We start from the raw sequence: 21,531 nt of genomic DNA, 5'->3' as shown, positions 1-21,531 counted from the left end.
GGGACCTGAGGGGTAACTTTTTCACACGGAGGGTGGTGTATGTATGGAATGAGCTGCTAGAGGAAATGGTAGAAGCAGGTACAACATTTAAAAGACATTTGGACAGGTATACTGACAGGAAAGGTTTAGAGGGATATAGGCCAAATGCTGGCAAATGGGATGAGTTCAGTTTAGGATATTTGATCGGCGCAGGCGAGTTGGACTGACGTGTTACGTGACTCTATAACTCTAATGCTTTATGATGATCTTAATTATTTCACATTTTCTTACCACCTATAGCTATATATTTCAACTCCATATTATAAAATTCAAAAGAGTCTCTCGAGCCCCAACCAAGTTTTTAAATGACACAATCTATAACTGTGTCACTGGGTGTTTTTCACAGCAAAAGTAGATAGAGAATGAACTTTCTCATTATTACACTTTGCTGAAATCCTAATATAGGCATGCCCAATCTCATTTAAATTAGAAGATAAATTGGGAACTTAAACAGCAGTGATTTCACCTACTGTTGTTTCAATGCCACTAGCAAATATCTGCTGGGAACTGAACTATATTTTAAAAGGCTAAGCAGGAATAGAGGTATAGAAATCTCTCTCAGAATTCCCTTAAATACTGAAAAATCATACTAAGTTCATACTTTGTTCAAATATGTCTGGCAACCTAGGTCAATAAAGATCCCAACTTGTGTGACAGTAACTGACCTCAGCTAGGACAGCAGATGAGGCACTTTGATTGCTTTCAGAGATTGCCACTGAAATATATACATGTGTAAATATTCATAAAAACAGAAAATTATGGGGATACTCAACAGGTCAGACAGCATCTCTGAGAGAGAAGTTATTCTTGCGTTGTATTATGTTTATGTTTAAATATTCAAATGTCAGGAAGCACTCATTAAAGTTTTATATGGACAGCATGAAAAATAGCTGATATACAAAACTGAAGGCAGCCTAGTATTCCTGGTATTAACCCTGGCATAAAGGAGTTTGACAGATGAGGATGCAAAAGTGGAAACATTCATAGATTATTTTTCAGATAAACCAGGTGGGAATCCTAATCCAGCAGGTGTGGTAAACACTAATGAAGCATTTTGTTGTGTGGTTCGAACTCGGTTGAATGGGCATTCACTCGTATTCTCTGGTGAGGTGGACTGCAAAGACAACTCTGACCCAAGGTTAAAGGCTCCCCAGTGTTATGTGGAACTAAAGACAAGCAGGGAGATTTACACTCCAAACCAAGAGAGGAATTTTCACAGGTAGGTGACCTTTGCCTCCTGCACCCTCATGGGGAAGATTAAATTAAGCTGTTCTAAATAGCACATCAGCTAATGAATATGCACCTGTAAACACCTGTAGTGCACAGCTCCAATGTTATTTGAGATGCATGCCTGTTGTAAATAGTAAATATCCACATTTGTGCTTGCCTACACTGAGAACTCAGGATTAGATTGCTTTTCAAACAGAGTGGAAATGAAGCATCAGTGATCTCTATTTCCCAGATATTTTTGAAATGAGAAAGAATTCCTTTTTAAATAACAAATAATATGCCTTTTTTGATAACATTTCAAAATAACACAACCAACGTAGAGGCTATTGATAGCAATCACAGCTGCAGGTGAAAGACTGGAAGTAATAGCTCCACACACAGTTGCTGATTGTACAAATCTTGGCAGGACTGTAGGACTCATCCCATTATAAAGTGGAAAACAGAGTAAAGACGCACAATTCAAAGAGGGAGAAGATGACAACTCTGCAGAAAGAAGGTTTTTTTAATTAGTGTGTTCATTAGCTGAATGATCAAATGAAGCAAAATATATATGGAAGGAACTAGTTAATGAAATCAGCATGACAAAGGGGAAGAGTAGGCAGGAAGCAGTGGATGAACGCAAAAGGACTGGTGGTCTGAGGTGCATTTGTTTTAATGCAAGAAGTATAGTAGGTAAGGCAGATGGACTTGGGGTTTGGATTCGTACCTGGGAGTATGATATTGCTATTACTGACACTTGGTTGAGGGAAGGGCATGATTGGAAACTAAATATCCTAGGATATCGATGCTTCAGGTGGGATAGAGAGGGATGTAAAAGGGATGGAGCAGTTGCATTACTGGTCAAAGAAGATATCACAGCTATGCTGAAGGAGGATAATATGGGCTGAGCTCAGAAACAGGAAGGGTGCAGTAACAATGTTGGGGCTGTGTTACAGGCCTCCCAATAGCAAGCGAGAGATGGAGACACAAATATGTAGAGAGATCATATAAAGATGTTGGAGCAACAGGGCAGTGGTGATAGGAGGTTTTAATTTTCCCAACATTGACTGGGATTCACTTCGTGTTAGGGCTCTGGATGGAGCAGAATTTATAAGGAGCATCCAGGAGGGTTTTCCAGAGCAATATGTAAGTAGTCCAACTTGGGAAGGAGCCATACTAGACCTGGTGTTAGGAAATGAGCGCGGCCACGTGGTTGAAGTTTCAATGGGGGATTACTTTGGGAATAGTGATCACAATTCCATAAGTTTTAAGAATACTCATGGACAAAAAGATGTGTGGTCCGAAAGAAAGAATGCTAAATTGGGGGAAGGCTAACTACCAAAATTCAGCAGGAGCTGGGGAATCTGGATTGGGAGCAGCTGCTTGAAGGGAAATCCATATTCGATATGTGGGAGGTTTTTAAAGAGATGTTGATTAGAGTTCAGGAGAGTTATGTTCCTGTGAAAATGAGGGATAGAAATGGCAAGCTTAGAGAACCATGGATGACAGGTGAAATTGTGAGACTAGCTAAGGGGAAAAAGGATGCGTACATAAGGTCTAGGCGACAAGACAGACAAAGCTTTGGAAGAATATCGGGAATGTAGGACCAACTGAAGCAAGGAATTAAGAGGACTCAAAGGGTCACGAGATATCCTTAGTGATCATAGTTAAGGAAAACCCCAAAGCCTTTTATTCATATATAAGGAACAAGAGGGTAACTAGGGAAAGGGTTGGCCCAGTCAAGGATAAAGGAAGAAAGATACGTGTGGAGTCAGAGCAAATGGGTAACATTCTTAATGAGTACTTTGCATCGGTATTCACCGAGGAGATGGACATGGCGGATGTTGAGGTTAGGGATAAATCTTTGATTAGTCTAGGTCAAGTTGGCAAAAAGAGGGAGGAAGTGTTATGTATTCGGGAAAAGGCATTAAGACGGACAAGTCCCCAGAACTGGATGGGATCTATCCCAGGTTACTGAAGGAAGTGAGAGAGGAAATAGCTGGGGCTTTAACAGATATCATTGCAACATCCTTGAAAACAGGGGAGGTTGCCCTGTTTAAGAAGGGTAGCAGGGATAATCCAGGTAATTACAGACCTATGAGCCTGACATCAGTGGTAGGGAAGCTACTGGAGAAGATACTAAGGGATAATATATATACCCATTTGGAAGAAAATGGATTTATCAGTAATATGCACCATGGTTTTGTGCAGGGAAGGTCATGTCTTACAAACCTAATGGAATTCTTTGAAAGAGGTGACAAGTTGATTGATGAGGGAAGGGTTCTAGATGTCATATACATAGACTTTAGTAAGGCATTTGATAAGGTTCCCCATGATCGGCTGATGAAGAAGGGCAAGTTGCATGGGGTCCAGGGTGGTCTAGCTAGATATATAGAGAACTGGTTGGGCAACAGGAGACAGAGAGTAGTAGTGGAAGGGAGCTTCTCAACATGGAGACCTGTGACCAGTGGTGTTCCACAGGGATCTGTGCTGAGACCACTATTGTTTGTGATATACATAAATGATTTGGAGGAAGATGTAGGTTGCCTCATTAGCAAGGAGAAAGTGAGGACTGCAGATACTGGAGATCAGAGCTGAAAATGTGTTGCTGGAAAAGCGCAGCAGGTCAGGCAGCATCCAAGGGGCAGGAGAATCAACGTTTCGGCATGAGCCCTTCGATTCTCCTGCTCCTTGGATGCTGTCTGACCTGTTGCGCTTTTCCAGCAACACATTTTCAGCTCTGCCTCATTAGCAAGTTTGTAGATGACACTAAGACTGGTGGAGTAGTCGATAGTGAAGGAGACTGTCAGAGAATACAGCAAAATATAGATGAGTTGGGCAGAGAAATGGCAGATAGAGTTCAATCTGAACAAATGAGAGGTGATGCAATTCCAGAGCAAACTATACAGTAAATGGAAAAGTCCTGGGGAAAATTGATGTACAGAGAGATCTGGGTGTTCAGGTCCATTGTTCCCTGAAGATGGCAACGCAGATCAGTACAGTGGCATATGTCATGCTTTCCTTCATCAGATGGGGTATTGAGTACAAGAGTTGGCAGGTCATGTTATAGTTGTATAAGACTTTGGTTCGGCCACATTTGGAATACTGCATACAGTTCTGGTCCCCACAATACCAAAAGAATGTGGATGCTTTGGAGTCGGTGTAGACGAGGTTCACCAGGATGTTGCCTGGTATGGAGGGTGCTAGCAATGAGGAGAGGTTGAGTAGATTAGGATTATTTTCATTGGAAAGAAGGAGGTTGTGGGGGACCTGATTGAGGCCTACAAAATCATGAGAGGTGCAGACTGGATGGATAGCAAGAAACATTTTCCCAGAGTGGAGGACGCAAAGGGGTCACGAGTTCAAAGTGAGAGGGGAGACTGGAATGGAGAATAGGTCGTACGAGGATAGGTTGAGAGTGCTAGGCCTTTTCTCATTGGAACGGCGAAGGATGAGGGGTGACTTGATAGAGGTTTATAACTTGATCGGGGAATAGAGAGAGTAGACAGACTTTTTCCCCGGGTACAACAGAGTGTTACAAGGGGACATAAATTTAAGGTGAAGGGTGGAAGGTATAGGGGGGATGTCAGGGGTAGGTTCTTTACCCAGAGTGGTGGGGGCATGGAATACATTGCCTGTGGGAGTGGCAGTGTCAGAATCATTGGTGACCTTTAAGCAGAAATTGGATAGGTACATGGATAGGTGTTTAATCTAGGATAAATGTTCGGCACAACACCGTGGGCCGAAGGGCCTGTTCTGTGCTGTATTGTTCTATGTTCTATATAGGTGGAAAGTTCTACACGCAGAGCATGGTGGGTGCCTGGAATGCATTGCCAACGGAGGTGGTGGGGCGGGAATGATAGCGTCATTTAAAATAGATCTAGACAGTTACATGAATGGACTGGGAGCAAAGGGATACAGATCCTTAGAAAATAGGCAATAGAGGATATGGATCGGCGCAGGCTCGGAGGGCTGAAGTGCCTGTTCCTGTGCTGTAATTTTTTTTTGTTCTTTTTCGATATAGGCGTTTGGAAGTCATGTTGCATCTGTACAGGACGTTGGTTCGGCCACTTTTGGATTATTGCTTGCAGTTCTGGTGTCCTTCCTATCAGAAGGATGTTGTGAAACTTGAAGGGGTTCAGAAAAGATATAGAAGGATGTTGCCAGGGTTGGAGGATTTGAGCTATAGAAAGAGGCTGAATAAGCTGGGACTGTTTTCCCTGGAGTGTCCGAGGCTGAGGGGTGACCTTATAAAGATGTATAAAATCATGAGGGGCATGGATAGGATAAATAGACAAGGTCTTTTTCCCTGGGGTGGGGGAGTCCAGAACTAGAGGGCAGAAGTTTAGAGCGAGAGGGGAAAGATATAAAAGGGACCTAAGGAGCAAGTTTTTCACGCAGAGGGTGGTGCGTGTGTGGAATGGGCTGCCAGAGGAAATAGTGTAGGCTAGTACAATTGCAACACTTAAAAGGCATCTGGATGGGTATATGAATAGGAAGGGTTTGATGGGATATGGGCTGGGTGCTGGACTAGATTAGGTTGGGATAGCTGGTCGGCATGTACGAGTTGGACCAAAGGGTCTATTTCTGTGCTGTACATCTCTGATTCTTTATAAAGCAGACCTGTTTTAAAGTAAACCTAATTTCATTCATTTCAATCATAGAATACAATACAAATTTACTCTTACCTGAATTATCAGTGTACAATTTAACTGTGAACTGTTGAAAGGATCAGTGAGGGCTTTGACCCTCTGACTATCCCTTTCTCTGAATTCTTGAATCATAAGTATGTCTCTCCAAACTCTATTGTTAACAGCCTTGAGTGATCATAAAACATTCATCAATCTCACTAATACATAGTTGTTTCATGCACAATGAAGCTGTAGGAAGTGTAACATTTGTTAAATGAAATGCATCTTAACAATGTATACAGCAAAGGAATTTGAGAATGTGCATCTTGTCTACACAGATTTAAATTGATCAAATGGTGGGCACAGTCTTTTCTGCCTGGAGTACCTCGCATAATCACAGGCTTTAGAGATGATAATGGAATGGTAGTTTCTCTTCAGTCTTTTGAAACAATGAAGATTCATCATCTTGTTAAGGTTTGCACATTTAAATTTAGTTAAACTTTAGAAATAATTCTCAAAGTATGGACTATCAGCTGCATAAATATTGAAAGCGGTGGGTGGGGAGGCGAGTCAAAATTAGACAATAAACAAAAACTGTGAATCTTGCCACTTCATTGACCTTACCAGGAACACCCACAGAATTATTGCTAACCTGTATGTTAAACAATTCAACAGCAAGAATTGCAGTGGTACTAAAACAATAACAAAAATCACTACCTGAAATACTGCCCAACGTTCTAGCTCACTCTAGTAACAGAGAGAAGATATCTTCAATGATAACTTTATCTTTAAATGCGCTACCAAATTGTTCAAGACTAGATTTCCACATCTTTGTGTAGTTTCTGGTGCAATTCAAATTGGAAACAGTTCATTGTAATACCTTCCACTTACAGCAAATGTTTAATAATGTCGGTTCATATCAATAACTCAGGCCTCCACTTACTGATGTTGTAAAATATACTGAAGGCATTGGTTAGTGCGTTCCATGTAGAACTTTCTACAGGGTGGAATTTCCCAGACATAAGCAAGTTCGGATCAGAATCCCTATTTAACATTTGAGAACAGATAAAAAAATTAATTTAGATAAGTTTCCTTACAGAAATTCTCTGCAAAATGATTAGGTAACACAAATGGCCTCTAGTTAGTATAGACAATAGATTTTTAAAATTAAAACCTGGCAACATCCTTACAGTCCAGCCTGACATCCATTGAGTTGCAGTGCATAAATGGAATGGATTTGGTGTCCTTTTCTAGAAAGTACCTTTCTGTCTAGCCCCCATCCCTAACTGAGTCACATGTGAAGCTCCTCTGGGTGAACAGGTCAGGAGATCCCACATTTTATTCCCCTGAAACGATAAGTCAGCAGTTGGGATGCTGTGCTTAGCCTCTGTTCTTTCTGAATAGGACTGATTCTCACACATGATGGTTGATTATCTGAGAACATTGTCTAACTTGAGCAAATGTCACAATTGTACTGATCGACTGGAGTGAGGTGAATGGCCACTTTCTGTATTCTTGAAGCAGACGGAGTAGGTTTTCTATAAAAATGTGATTGCAGTGGTAGTGCCCATCTCTTCATGCCAGACTTCAGATTAAAGACACTTTTGTTTCCATCTCAAAACAGAATGAACGGAATTGCTGGAAGCCTGCAGTCTGTCTAAATTTCTGCAACGCTTTTCTCTCCTTTGTGAAGAAAGTGGTGACCCACGATGATCACCAGTAAGATTTAATTCAATTTTGCTTTAGGATTCTTACGAGACTTCTTTTTTCTGCGAATGTTATTTCAGATACGGGGATTGGTTAGCTCAGTTAGCAGGACGTTAGCACTGCTGCCTCACAGCGCCAGAGATCCAGGTTCAATTCCTGACTCAGGCAACTACCTGTGTGGAGTTTGCACGTTCTCCCCATGTCTGCGTGGGTTTCCTCCAGGTGCTCCGGTTTCCTCCCACAGTCCAAAAATGTGCTGGTTAGGTGAATTGGCCATGCTAAATTGCCCGTAGTGTTAGATGAAGGGGCAAATGTAGGGGAATGGGTTTTTTTTAGATTAGTCCACCCCAACCCTCCGAAGAGCAACCCACCCAGACCCATTCCCCTACATTCACCCCCCCTAACATTACGGGAAATTTAGTGTGGCCAATTCACCTAACCTGCACTTCTTTCGACTGTGGGAGGAAACTGGAGCAGACACGGAGAGAATGTGCAAACTCCACACAGACAGTTGCCCGAGATGGGAACTGAACCCAGGTATCTGGCGCTGTGAGGCAGCAGTGCTAACCACTGGGCCACCGTGATCTGTGTGGGTTGCTCTTCTGAGGGTCGTTGTGGACTTGTTGGGCCAAAGGGCCTGTTTCCACACTAAGTAATCTGTAAGTAGTCTAATCTAATCGACCGCTGGTTTGCAATGCACAGCGATGCCAACAGCATGGCTCAAATTCCTAAACCAACTGAGGAATACTGGACTCACCTTCTCATCCTCTTCCTCTCACCAGAGACATGGTGCAGCTCAGATTAAACCATTAGCAGCTATCCTTCTCGAATGAAAGAGCAGCCATATGGTTTGATAGGATTGTGCAACTTCAGCTTTTACTTTCAGATAATAAGCACAGTTTTAAAGCTAATTTGTGGGCATGTTAAAACTTGGTCTATCACAACCTATATCTTGGGCACAGCGATTGGGATGGATATGGCGATCATTCAGTCCAACCATTCAAATTTCAGACTAATTCATTATATATTGATAAATTAATCTGTAACTAATTGGATCAAACTTGTAAACATCCAATTGGTTGAAATTAATGATTTGAAACAAAATTGAAGTCCAATCAGAAATGTGTTTTGCATGAACAGGCAATTTCAAGGTTGAAAGCAAAAATGGCTAAGTTCTGTAAACTGTGTATTTTTATAAATCTCATTAAGCAATATAAAGAGAAAAAACATTAACTAGCAAAGGAACAGGCAAAGTAAATGTAATAGTAGATAAATATTGATTCAATCATTAATGTTTTTAATCCCTGTCGGACTAATTTACTATTAAAATGTACTGTTAACGAAGTGTATAAATAGAATGTACTTTTATCGTTTCTTCACATCATTAAGAAGGAAGTCCTGAGGATCTAGACTTGTCTGAACCATGGGATCTAATTGGTCTAATAAATTAATATAATGTCAGTAATTGCTGTGCAAATAATTGTGTCTGATTGCTGAGATAACCATAATATGGTTGGACTGGGGTGGACAAAGTCAAAAATCACAATGCCAGGTTATAGTCCAACAATTTAATTTGAAATCACAAGCTTTCAGAGCACCCCTCTGAAAGCATGTGATTGCAAATAAATCTATTGGATGATAACTTGATGTCATGTGACTTCTGACTTTGTCCAGCCCAGTCCAACACGGTAGTTATCTTGGTAGTCAGAAGTCACTTCACCTGACAAAGGAGCAATGCTCCAAAAACTTGTGATCTCAAATAAATCTGTTGACTATAACGTGGTGTCTACTGATGTAATAGTAGGGGTCCCTGTTTAAAAATCAAGGGTCATCGATTTAAAACCGAGATTAGATGCTTTTCCTGTGATGGTCGTGAATCCTTGAATATTTTTAAAGTAAATATAGATAAATTCTTGTTTAGCAGGGGTAGGTGGGAATATTGATTTGAAGTTACAATCAGATTAGTCATGATCTTGTTGAATGGTGGAACAGGCTATATTCCTGCTCCTGATGCATAAGAGATGTTACATATGAATATGTAATTGTCAAGTTTGGAGACGCCATTGCTGTTCTTCTGTTGTAGAGACTGTTAGCATTGGTCTTCTATAAACCACATTCTCTAAACTTTCTTTGTTTTAGGATGGTGACCCTTTTCTCCTGGGAACCTGGTAAAGATATTTCCTATACAGTGCACACAGACCGCACATATGCTTTCCTACCAGACTGGTATGTAGAAAATATGATTGTACAAAAAGGTGAACATAACGCTAAGTGAAGAACAGTATTATGATCTGATTCAAAGGAAATGTGATACTGAATTGCTACCCTGTAATTTACAATTCTGTACAAAGTGATACTTGAAACAATGTACATAAACTTGGTAATAAAAGTTTTAAAACACACAATCTTCCCCAGCCATGGAAACACTTATTTATTTAATTTCAATAATGTACAACTTCCATAGATAACTTCTCTAATTTGTGGAAATAGTAGTCTACGTACAGTAACAATCAAGCGCCTCCGAGCTGGGAGCCAGCATGCTTTATTCATTCCCCTTTTATTAACAATATCCACCTTAACACTGGAAACTAGCACTCCATGGAAGTTCTTCACTACAACTCCATTTCAGTCACTGGGTTGCACTACCTCCAGAGACATGTAACAAAAATGTAACTTAGAAATACAGAGCCAGTGTCACAAATTACATTCATTCTGACTGGAAACATCATCTTAAAGTGCACACTTTTTCACCCAACACCCACAACCAAGTTTTGTCCTGTATACAAACAGAGTTCCTCCATTCTTCCAGCCTTGTTGCCCTGGGTAAAATGTAAATTAGCCTCATGACTGCAGTATAGATCATTCTGTCTTTGAAAGTACTTTGAGCTTTCAGTATTTGTGTTTCACAATCTTGCAATGGCTTTGCAAACTAAATATAATGGCTTATAATTTAATTGTGCAGTTTTCTCTATTGTTAACACATCATTTCAAGAAACAAGGTGATGTTACCCAGCCTTACTACCAGTTGTGCAATGGTCTCCCTGCAGCTCACAGGTCAGCATTTTAAATTGTTGATTTAGTGTTTGGCCATTTTAGATAATCCCATGATTTTGAAGGTAATCCCTGCAATCCTCTCGTAGACCAGGAACATTAGAGCAGCAGTACAAACAGTTTGAAGAAGTTTGGCTTCAAGACCTTTGTAAAGTCCTGGGAAACCATCTTTTCTGTTAACAAGAAGAAAAATCGATCTTAAAAATGTTAATTGTATGAAATTTATGGAAAATTAGAGACTGTGTTTGAAGTGGTTAATAACTTGAGAAAGATCAGTGTAAAAATAAATGCTGTAAATCAGATTAATGTCTTAGGCTGACTCTTACTTTAGTCTTTCAGATATCAGACTAATAACCTTATGGGCACTCTCCTGAAATGTACTTTGTGACTTCCTTTTATTTGGTTCAAACTGCAAAAGAAAGAGGGGAGATAAAGCTAAAAAAAAATACATTCGTATAACTGCTGAATATATGACCCCATTATTTGCTGTCCATACCCGTAGTATAGCCTGCACAATCTGCAAAGGGTAGGTCACTGTTGTGGCAATCGCTTTTGCTATGGCTCCAATCATAAATATTTCCCAGGATGGTATCTGCAGAGAGATTAATCACATCTGGTAAAGGTTTTCTGTTGTTATTAACCAGCAGAATTTCAAAAGAACATGTCTTTAAATGCAAGAAAGATTAAAATTAGTTCAAAGAAGGAAACCTTAACTATGATTCTGTTAATGAAACACAACTGCTCAAACAACAAGACCACAAACTGGAAAGTGATAAACCCCCTGCACTTACCCGTCTCCCTGCTTTGCCTGCTTTCCTTTTCAAACCCTCATAAAACATGAACTGGATTCCAGGATTACAGACCAAGATAAGGGATGGTAGGATCCCATTCCAGAGGGTTCCCACACCTTCATTTGTGATGATCTGCTGGAAAGCATCTGAAGAGAAAGATACAGTTAAATTTGACCACACTATTGCTCCAACATACCCACCACACTTTTATTACAACCTCCTCCCAACCCCATCCCCAAATAGCCAGTAATCTTCCTCAGTAAGGCACAGCTACACCATGCCATGTAGTGAAGATATCTTCAACATTGAATTCTACAGAGGTCATATGGCATAGACAGATCAACCAATCCATGCTGGTATTTTTTCGTTACTCAAGGCTCTTTCCATCCTTCCTCATTTAATACTTACCTTTGGCTTCTATTCCTTTCTCCCTCTGTTTATTATGTTCCCCTTTAAAGTGCCTGTACAATTTTCCCCAACCACTCCTTATCACAACGTGTTCCATATTCTTACTATTGTCTGGGTAAAGAAGTTTTTCTGGAATTCTCTATTTGATTTCTGAACTATCTTTTGTTGATAGTCACCAGTTTTGCTATACCCCCCCAAAAGATAGATACTGTACACTGTTAACTCAAAGAAATCCTTCATTATTTCAAAGACTTGTACTAGTGTGCCCACTTCCCCTAATACACACAATTACAAGAGGACTTAACCCAAGGTTAATACTAATTTGGATTGTCAGCTTAGAATTCAACTAAACCAAAGAGAAGGAAAACAGCACCCAGATTTACCGTATTGATGGGTGAGGGTCACTTGGAGTGCTGTCCCCTCCACCACCATCTACCCAACAACAACCCTTGTGTTATTCCATCCCTTAGTTAAATGCTGTAAATATTACTCTTTTTAAACAAAGTTATTTACCGGGTATTTTAATATTTGAAATGTACTATCTTTAGCTAAGCCGTTTTTAGTGTTACATTCTCATTGAGTTGTCTACACTGTTCTCAGTCCCAATCAGGGATAACTAGCAACAGTGTCTGTAGTAAGGAAAAAGGACAGAATCACAAAAACTCTCTGCCACCTCATCACAAGGAATTTTGGGCAGGCTGTGAGCCATAACTTTGGTAGTGGAAGGTGGATTAACGACAATAAATTATACCAAAAACAATTGGTTGTAATTTTTTCCTTTCCAAAAGCAAAAACTGACTATAAGCTACTGTTATTTATTCTACTCTGTCTAACCAGAATGAAAGTTCTACTGAAAATGAGGAAAAGCTTTGAAGACAAAATTGCATATTCTGACTAGTTTCCAGAGTGTGATCAATGTGAAAGAATTTTCATATAGCATTGAACGATGGTTTGGGAGGGTATGAGAGTCCCAACTTCAATGTTTCTTAATTTTTACAGATCAAATTCTAGACCATTACACTCGCTTCCTTTCATGAATCTGACAATTTAACAGCGAATGGTTCCATTTCCTTTTTGTACCTAACATACATGCGCATCCTCTTTTTAAGTAACTCAGTACTTATTGTTCTTTGTATTTCTAAATGCTAATGCAGAAATTAGCTCTTGAAGACAGTTCATTTAACAGTTGGAAGACTCACCAAGAATACCTTTGTACTCAGTCTTATAGATATCCTCCTTTCTAAACTTTGCTCCTTGCAGCTTCAATCGTGTGTTGACTACCCACATTGGTGTCGTTAGGAAAACATTAGTAGCACCTGATGAAACAAAATGTATGGTTTCAAAATGTCCTTATTTGACAGTCCTTCAATAAGTGCAGGTTGGTCATTGTATGCTAATGTACATAGTTTGCATTTACAGGAATGGACTTTTTCTATTAAACAAGAGTCAATTTTGATGACTGTTTTAATTTAGACAATGTTGAGAGTTAATTTCAAAATAGATTAAACGAGCAAACAATTGTATTGTTTCCTTTCTTTGCTATGTCATAAGATGATAAGCAATAGGATCAGGAGTGGGCCATTCTGTAAAATAATGTCTGATCTGCCCCAGGCCTCAACTCTTATTTCATGCCAGCTCCTCAGAGCCCTCAACTCCTTGATATTTCAAACATCTGTCTTTAAATACTTTCTGATGTAACCTGCACAACTCTTTCGTGTAGAGATTTCTGGGCATTCACTATCCTCAGAAGAAATTCCTTTGCATCTCATTTATAAATGAGTGTTCTAGTTTGAGCTACTAGTGCAAACATCTTCTCAATACCTACCCTGTCAAGCCCCCTCAGAATAATGGATGTTTCAATAAGATTAGCCCTTATTCTTCTAAATTCTACTTCAAGGCTTAACCTGTTTAGACATTTTTGACAAGTCAACCCCTTAATTCTAGGAGTCAGCCTAATGAATCTTCTAAGACTGTCTCCAATACATCCTTTCTTCAATATGGAAAGCAAAACTGTATGCAGCCTCACTGATGCCCTGTAGAAACAGGACTTTCCTATTTTTAAACTCTGACCCTCTAGTAATAAATGCAAAAATTCTATTTGACTTAATTACTTGCCAAGGCGGCATGCTAATGTTTTTGTTTCATGCACAAGGATACAGAGTCCCTCAGTGCTGCACATCTTTGGATTCTCTGACCATTTAAATAATAGCCTGCATTTTGATACTACTTACCAAAGTGCATCACCTCAAATTTTCTTGCATTATACTCCATCTGGCAGCTTTTGCACACTTGTTGGTATGTTGCTATACAATTCAGCTTCCCAAGGAGGCAATTTAGGTCCATAATTCAACAATAAATTATGTTGACTCCCAATATAAAACAAAATTTAATGAACAAGATTTTTTGGCACTGACATTTATCTACATTAAAAGGTATTATATAAACATATCTTCCCTATATTTATGTCAGTTCATTGCCTTGCAGACACTATTTTTTTAGACTATTATAAAATAGGACTCCCCATCACCTTCAGTATTTATTTTAAGAAATACTCCGCAAAATATCAGTTATAATAAAAGTGCTAATGTTCTAGTGACTGGTAATCCAGAGATTCAGACTAATGATTTCGGAGACAAATTCAATTAAACACATTTATAATAAAAAGATGGTATCAGTAATAGTGACCATGAAAGTATCAGATATGTAGTCATAAAAATAGTGTTCTTATTTGGTCTGACCTATGTGCAACTCCAAGAATACAGCAATGTTGTTGACCTTTGAAATGGTCTATTAAGCCACCTTGATCTCTCGGCCCAATAGTATGGAGTGTATCTATACCAAATGGACAGAGACAGTTCAAAGAAGTGGCTCATTACTGTCTACAAGGGATGTTAGGGATGGTCAATAAATGCCAGTAATGCCTGAAAAGCTGAAGGATGCCTGGCATCTCATTTCCATTTGGAATTTCACTCCCCCCATTTGCTTTTCCATTTACCATCCAATCTATCTGAATTGTTAAATAGCTTCTGTTTCCTCAATCCAACTTCAGGTCCATGCAGGAATTCCCCACTTCATGAGGTGGTGATTTATTATTAAAGGAGCATTTGTCCTGAGTCATTATGGCCTTTCTTTAAACCTAATCTATTTTCTCCTGCACTCTCCACATACATGCACATTAAGCAGGCCTGAGAGTCAGGGAGAAGCATCCTGATTATTTTATTGCCTCAAAAGGCGGGACCAAGGTAAGAAGAACAAGCCTGCACCCAACTGAGATCAGCTAACTTAGAACAGAATGAGAACATGAATTTGAGACAGTCTTTATCTGTAATGCTAAACGCCTCCAATGCTAGATAAAACCAACCAGGAAGTCAGCAAAGCCCTTACTTCATAATTGCCTTACCCAATTACATAAATGACAAGGCCACAACTCCAAAGATCAAGAATTTCACTTTTACTGGTTTTGAGTGTACCCACTGTCTATACATTCCTTTGTTTTCAATCTCTTCAGTCCCACAGGCTACCTAATGACTCATTGTTCTGAAAAGAAAGCAAGTCTGTACTTGAACAATGTGTTGTACCATTTTGACACCTGTTCCAATGCTGGGATAGTCCTTTCAGGAATACAAAGAGCAGCTTAGTCTGTTGTGAAGTTGTGCAAAATAGCAGTTACCTTTATTGTTCTATCTTCTGTAAATTTGGGATTAAGGGCGGCACGGTGGCACAGTGGTTAGCACTGCTGCCTCACAGCGCCAGGGACCTGGGTTCAATTCCCGCCTCAGGCGACTGACTGTGTGGAGTTTGCACGTTCTCCCCGTGTCTGCGTGGGTTTCCTCCGGGTGCTCCGGTTTCCTCCCACAGTCCAAAGATGTGCGGGTCAGGTGAATTGGCCATGCTAAATTGCCTGTAGTGTTAGGTAAGGGGTATATCTAGGGGTATGGGTGGGATGCGGGTCGGTGTGGACTTGTTGGGCCGAAGGGCCTGTTTCCACACTGTAAGTAATCTAATCTAATTCTGAAGGCTGAAAAGTAAGAACTGAGCAGCAGAACTTTGGACAAAGTCTTCTTCACTCGTCACTGACCTACGATGGTTAAACAACATACTAAATTGAAAATTCTCATCCTTGTTTTCAAATTCCTCCATGTTCTTCTCCCATTTCTGTCACTACCTCCAGTCCTATGTCCATTGCTCCAGTGTTGCCATGTCTTCAGCTACATTCGGAGAGTGTTCTATAATTTTTTTACCCCCCCCCCTTTTCTTTTTGAAACACTCTTTAAAACTAACTTTTACCAACAAGTTTTTGACCATCTGACCTAACATTTCATTTGTGGCTCAGCGTCAGTTTATTTTACAACTCACCTTTGAAGGACAATGGGATGTTTTATTTTGTTAAAGGCACCATAGGAGTACAAGTTGATACTGTGGTTGTCTTTATTTTATCAATGTCTGTCATTACAATTAAGGAACTAAAGCTCAAATTCCAAGAGTGATATTCTATCACAGTTCCCAACTAATCAGGAATCAAGCACAGGAGTATCTAAAAGTTTAGCAATTCAAACAAATTTTGCATATATCCATATTTGGCATTGCAATCCCATTAAGCACTCTCTACCTGCAATGCAACCCATCAGCAGATCTTTGCCTGGCGTGGCCCTAGCATTACCCTTTACCAGCATCGATTTCAGGCTGTTGAATGTGTAGAAATAAACAAAGTTTGAACAGCAAACACTAGAAATAACAGGGAACCATCCACGGTATAGAGCTGATCTGAAACAGAAAAGAGAGTTTCAGCATTCTGTGCAGACATTGTGAATTTCTCTGAGCAATTCACACCAGTAAGTATTTAGTAATTAATAGCTTCTAAACAATTGGGAAATTACACATTTCAATTTGCAACATAATACAGTGAGCAGAACAAATAAACCTGCAAATGCATTACTTCATTTCTTTTTATTTAAAATTATTAAGTTCAATGATTCTATTAAAGTTCTATTGTTTTGAAATGGAACCCATTTATGAAGGTGAACCAGCATCAAGAAGAAGGAAAAAAGGGGATTTGGAATTTTCTGCACATATTTCTTACAGAAAATGTGACTGTCTTATAAAGGTTACAGATCTTGAACAGCAAAACCCGTCAGCTCTGCTCCAATGCCTGATGGCCCATTGTTTTACTTTGAATGACTAACAAAAGTCATTAAATCTGTTTGAATTACCTTAATACAAAATATTTGAACACATCACTTTTTCTGGAAATCTAAATTTCCAGTAATCATCAGTTGCACTCTGGTACAAGACATTGCCTGGTAAGCATCACTTACAGAGCAAATATATTGAATAATACAGCACTTAAAAAATCAGCTGTCTTTAAACCAACCTATATAAGCAAAAAGCGAGAAAGGAAAAGAAAAAGAAACCAAGCTAAAGACGTGTGGTGGGGGACATAAACACCAAGGTGGACCAGTAGGGTTGAGTATGTTTGTGCTGAAAATCATGTAATACTCACAATCCTTCCTCTTTCACAATTTCCGCCAATATCACAGGCGTGGAGCTGGATTTACGTTTTTCATCAACTAAAGTAAACAGGAAAAATGATGGCAGTTGAAATCTGAATTATTATTGTTGTTGTTATTAATTTTAATGAACTTTTAGGTTCTTTTCCCAAGGTTTCACACACAAAATGCAATTCGCACACACCAACGTCTGCAAACAGCTAAAGATTATTAAAGTCTGTACAAGCTAGATGACCCTCTTTGCAAGCATGCAAAGTCAAGTCAAAAGAGGCCTGGAACAAAGGAAACACAGCCCCTTTATACAAGTCAGTTGGTAATGCTCACAGGTACACTGGCCACTCCCTCCATAACCACATGTTACCCCAGGTACAATGGTAGGATGAGGTCATCCTTGAAGATAATGTAAATGTCCTAATCCTGGGGAATCATTATGCAAACGATTTCCTGACTCACAGATTCCCTAAGACAATGTTGGTGTGATATTTTCTAGCTTTGGGGGATGGCTATGAAAGCATTTCTGAATGGAAGGGACTGGATGAGAGTTTAATTTGATAATAGTAGGAGAGTAGTGGTAAATGGCTGCCCAAACGAAGTGTGAGACATCCACATTCCTGCATGAATGTCACCCCCACCCACTTCCAGAATGTTCAACTTCTTGGAGAAAGACAATACAGTTTAACCCTTTTAATATTACATTAATGTCCAGAGTGATAGTACAAGTTAATCTTTTAACATTACAAAACAATATAAATAACTGGTCACAAATGTACTCAAATTAGACAACTATTGCTCATTTTACTCGCTTAATATTGGAACACCTCCATCCCATAATCACTCTGCTCCACAAGGATATAAATCATTACATCCTTGAAGGGCTCTTGCCTGAAAAGTCGATTCTACTGCTCCTTGGATGCTGCCTGACCTGCTGTGCTTTTCCAGTACCACACTCTCGCCTGTAAATCATTACACCAAACTCAGTAAAAGTACATTTATATCATTATATTCACTGGTGTCCAAGTTTCTCTTTAGCATCAGAATATTAATTCACAATTTGACAGCTTATCTACATTAGGCAGCCCATGTTTATTTTATTATAAAAGGTAGTGGTGTTGGTTTCTGATGGCAATCAAGGAATTGAGTCTTGCCCTCCAGATGGGCAGGAAGGGCCAGGATGCCAGACTAATGTTTAAGCAAAAACTAGATTGTATCATGGGGTGATGATAAGGCCAATGTTTTAAAAACATAAGATCAGAAGGACTGAAGGACCTCTTTCATCCAAATCAATCTTATGATTGAGAGATGGCCAAGGAAGCAAATGGAATGTTGCAAAAAAGTAGATATGTACTTAATTTATTAGTGAAACTAGAAAGCTCCTTCGTAAATAATTAATCAGGTACATGTGGACAAGAATCAAAGCTTTATCTGTTTTTCTGAAATTAACTCTTTCAACCCACTATCCATGTTGAGATCCTCATTTCACTTTCAAACACCCATATGATGCTGCATAATACAGTCATCTCGGTAAGCCCTCTAAGCACGATGACCATATTTGCAAATCTTCAATCATTGACCAAAGTCCTCATTTCACTGCAGCCCTGCCATCAGGAATACCAACTAAATTCTGAAATTCAGCTACCCCAAAACAGGAAGCCTGGGTTAATTAATTATTTTTAAAAAAATATATAACCTTATTAAGGTTTTCAAAACCAAGAATGTTAGAAATAGATCATCCATGATGTAATTTAATAGTAAAGCAGGCTGGAGTAATCGAATGGCCTGCTGCTGTTCCTGAAATTCTTCACTTGACACCTTCCCTCTGTTTTCTTTTAAATTGGTTGCTTGGCCTCGCTCTTTAACTCTGTCTACCTTGGTATCCATTTAATACTAAAAACATGTAAAAAGCTTTGGTGCACCATTCCAACATGGTCAAAGCCATATAAAACACAAATTATTATTGTGAATAATAAATTTTTTTGGAATATTTTAATCAAAAATGTTAAGATAAGCAAAATTATAAAAACCTCAAATTTCACCAACACTGCAGCACATAGCTTTCTAATTCTATAGTGCATATAAATAAATAATGTAAATAGTGTATTTTACGATAGCAACTTTAGGCTCACCGTAAATATGTTTATTTATAACTCCTACCTTGAAGTCGAATCCTTGCAGTGTCCAAAGGGAAAAATGTTGTTGTAGCAGTCACACTACCCTGCAGAAAATAAAAAGGTAAGGCAGCAGAAGTGTTAATCTGCAATTTCCAAAGAGGCATGTAACAGTAATTAGAAGAGGGACTGCTGACAAGTATTCTTCCCCCTTAGTCCAAAGACACTGATCTGGCCCAGCTAACCCCAACCCAATAGCATTGAATCTTTAGGAGGATATCCCACCTGACGATTTTCAAAACTCCGCTCAGTTATGTCCTGGAGTTCCTAGTTGACAGGATCACAGACTAAACTTTGTTTCAATAACTGTAATCAAACAAAAGTAAGCCTCATTTTAGTGGTCATAAAGCATTTTCTAAAATGCAGGTTTTTAATCAGGATGTGAGGCAACACTAGTGCTTCCTGCCATTATAGTGTTAGAATAAACCAAGATTGTAATGTGTATTACAAGAAGTATTTCAATTAAGACCAAAACATAATTAATACAACATCCACTTGTCATTTGATGACTTGTTTGTAACAGGATGAGGAGAAGCCTCATAAGGGTCATCTCATTGATACAACATCTTCCAATTACAAAGTTCCTTCCAATCGATGAAGTATGTCTTATGTATAATCATTGTTATGTATGGCAGCCAAATTGTGCACATCAGTGGGAATCAGTTATTGGTGATGATAAATGTTCTTCAGGACACTCCCTTCCCTACTTGCTGGTGAAGCTACTGTCTCAACCTGCAAGATCCCAGGGACTCACACTTTGATGTGCCAGCTGAAATAAAGAATCTCCAACATCAGCAACCCGAATACTCTGTTGGACAACAGTCTAGATTATGTGATCACTTGCTACAGGGGTGAGTGTTGCCGCAGAGTGAAAGCAGTTACTCCGTTGTACTAATGGGCCCTTAATGAAATTCACTCCTTACTTAAAACAAAAGTATAACAGAAAAAAAATGAAGAAAACATTTGAGACCAAGCCCTAACATATATAGTTGCAGTAGACAGGGATGATATTATGGCAGTGATTGACATAATTATTGCATTTCGAACTGATGACAGGCTCAAACCATAAAGATTGGTACCTTCATCGAAAAGCTAGTTGCAAAAGCATTTTATTGTCATTCTATAAGAAGGAAAATCACATGAAAACATTCAATCGCAGGGGAGCTAACAGAGACGCCAATGTTTCCACAGCCTCTTCAGAGCGATAGAAGGGCTCTGAAGTTCTACAACAGGAAAATGTTGAGGAAAATGTGAGTTAGATTAACGGGAAGGGGAACAAGTGAGACAGACACTCAACCGTGGGGTTATTTCCATTTGAGATTTGAGATGCATTAAACCCTGTGCCACTGAAGCCAGAATGAATCAGCCGGAGAGCATGCTCCAAGCAGGAGATTGAGAGAACACAGCAAGTCAGGCAGCATCCGGAGGCGGAGAAAGCGACGTCCGGCTGTGACCCTTCCTCAGTTGATCCGGAAGCCTCTCTCTTACACACCTTGAAAGAGCTTTATCAAACGTTCTCTTTCAAGTGTTTTTTTTAATTCTGAGGGCAGATTTAACCTAAAACCAGAGGGCGGGGTCGTTCAGCTCATCACAGAGCGACACAATGACTGGGTTTACACATTGACAAATCCAACCAGGTTGGTGACATTGCTCACTCTCGCTGCTCACAAGTCAAACTCAAGAGCATTCAACAGAACATTGCAAGGAACACTGGGCTAAATCTTAAACCGGCCGGGTGACCCGAAGAAAGAACTCAGCTTCCAGTTTTCACCCAACTCACTCTCGGCGAGATGTGTGGTTCTAATTGACGCGCCTGATTCAGTGTATCCACAGTAAAGACTTGTTTAAACTCTGGATCATCTCACAACTTACCACCACCCCAGCCACGGCATGCACGAGTGTCTCGTAGGAAACAAGAGGAGAGCTGGAAGAGCCCTTCATTGTTTGTCTGGGAAATGAAGGCAAGATTGTTCACCAATCTATGAGGAAAGAGAGAGACTTCCTCCAACACCGGCTCCACCCA

At 39.6% G+C, this 21,531-nt stretch overlaps 2 protein-coding genes across 3 annotated transcripts in view; one reads left to right on the top strand and one right to left on the bottom strand.

Moving 5' to 3' along the window:
- dxo (decapping exoribonuclease) overlaps positions 1 to 10,895 on the top strand; it is a 24,420-nt gene extending 13,525 nt beyond the window's left edge. Inside the window, exons 4-7 of one of the 2 annotated variants that reach the window (XM_060840618.1) lie at positions 1,039 to 1,258; positions 6,218 to 6,353; positions 7,504 to 7,598; positions 9,726 to 10,895. In XM_060840618.1, coding sequence (XP_060696601.1) covers positions 1,039 to 1,258; positions 6,218 to 6,353; positions 7,504 to 7,598; positions 9,726 to 9,861 — 587 coding nt within the window. In that variant the 3' untranslated portion in view covers positions 9,862 to 10,895. The remainder of the gene's footprint in view (positions 1 to 1,038; positions 1,259 to 6,217; positions 6,354 to 7,503; positions 7,599 to 9,725) is intronic. The other variant, XM_060840617.1, reaches the window with a different exon arrangement.
- On the bottom strand, positions 10,001 to 21,531 carry slc25a17l (solute carrier family 25 member 17-like). Its single transcript, XM_060840619.1, has 9 exons — positions 21,381 to 21,531; positions 19,495 to 19,555; positions 17,337 to 17,403; positions 16,446 to 16,600; positions 13,036 to 13,152; positions 11,429 to 11,574; positions 11,134 to 11,229; positions 10,964 to 11,046; positions 10,001 to 10,810 (listed from the first exon to the last, which is right to left on the bottom strand). Exons 1-9 carry the CDS (start codon positions 21,447 to 21,449, stop codon positions 10,663 to 10,665), a joined length of 942 nt encoding a protein of 313 aa, XP_060696602.1. The 5' UTR covers positions 21,450 to 21,531; the 3' UTR covers positions 10,001 to 10,662.

Source organism: Hemiscyllium ocellatum, chromosome 20 (assembly GCF_020745735.1).
Source record: "Hemiscyllium ocellatum isolate sHemOce1 chromosome 20, sHemOce1.pat.X.cur, whole genome shotgun sequence".
NCBI lineage: Eukaryota > Metazoa > Chordata > Chondrichthyes > Orectolobiformes > Hemiscylliidae > Hemiscyllium > Hemiscyllium ocellatum.
This window is presented reverse-complemented; position numbering and strand designations above follow the sequence as displayed.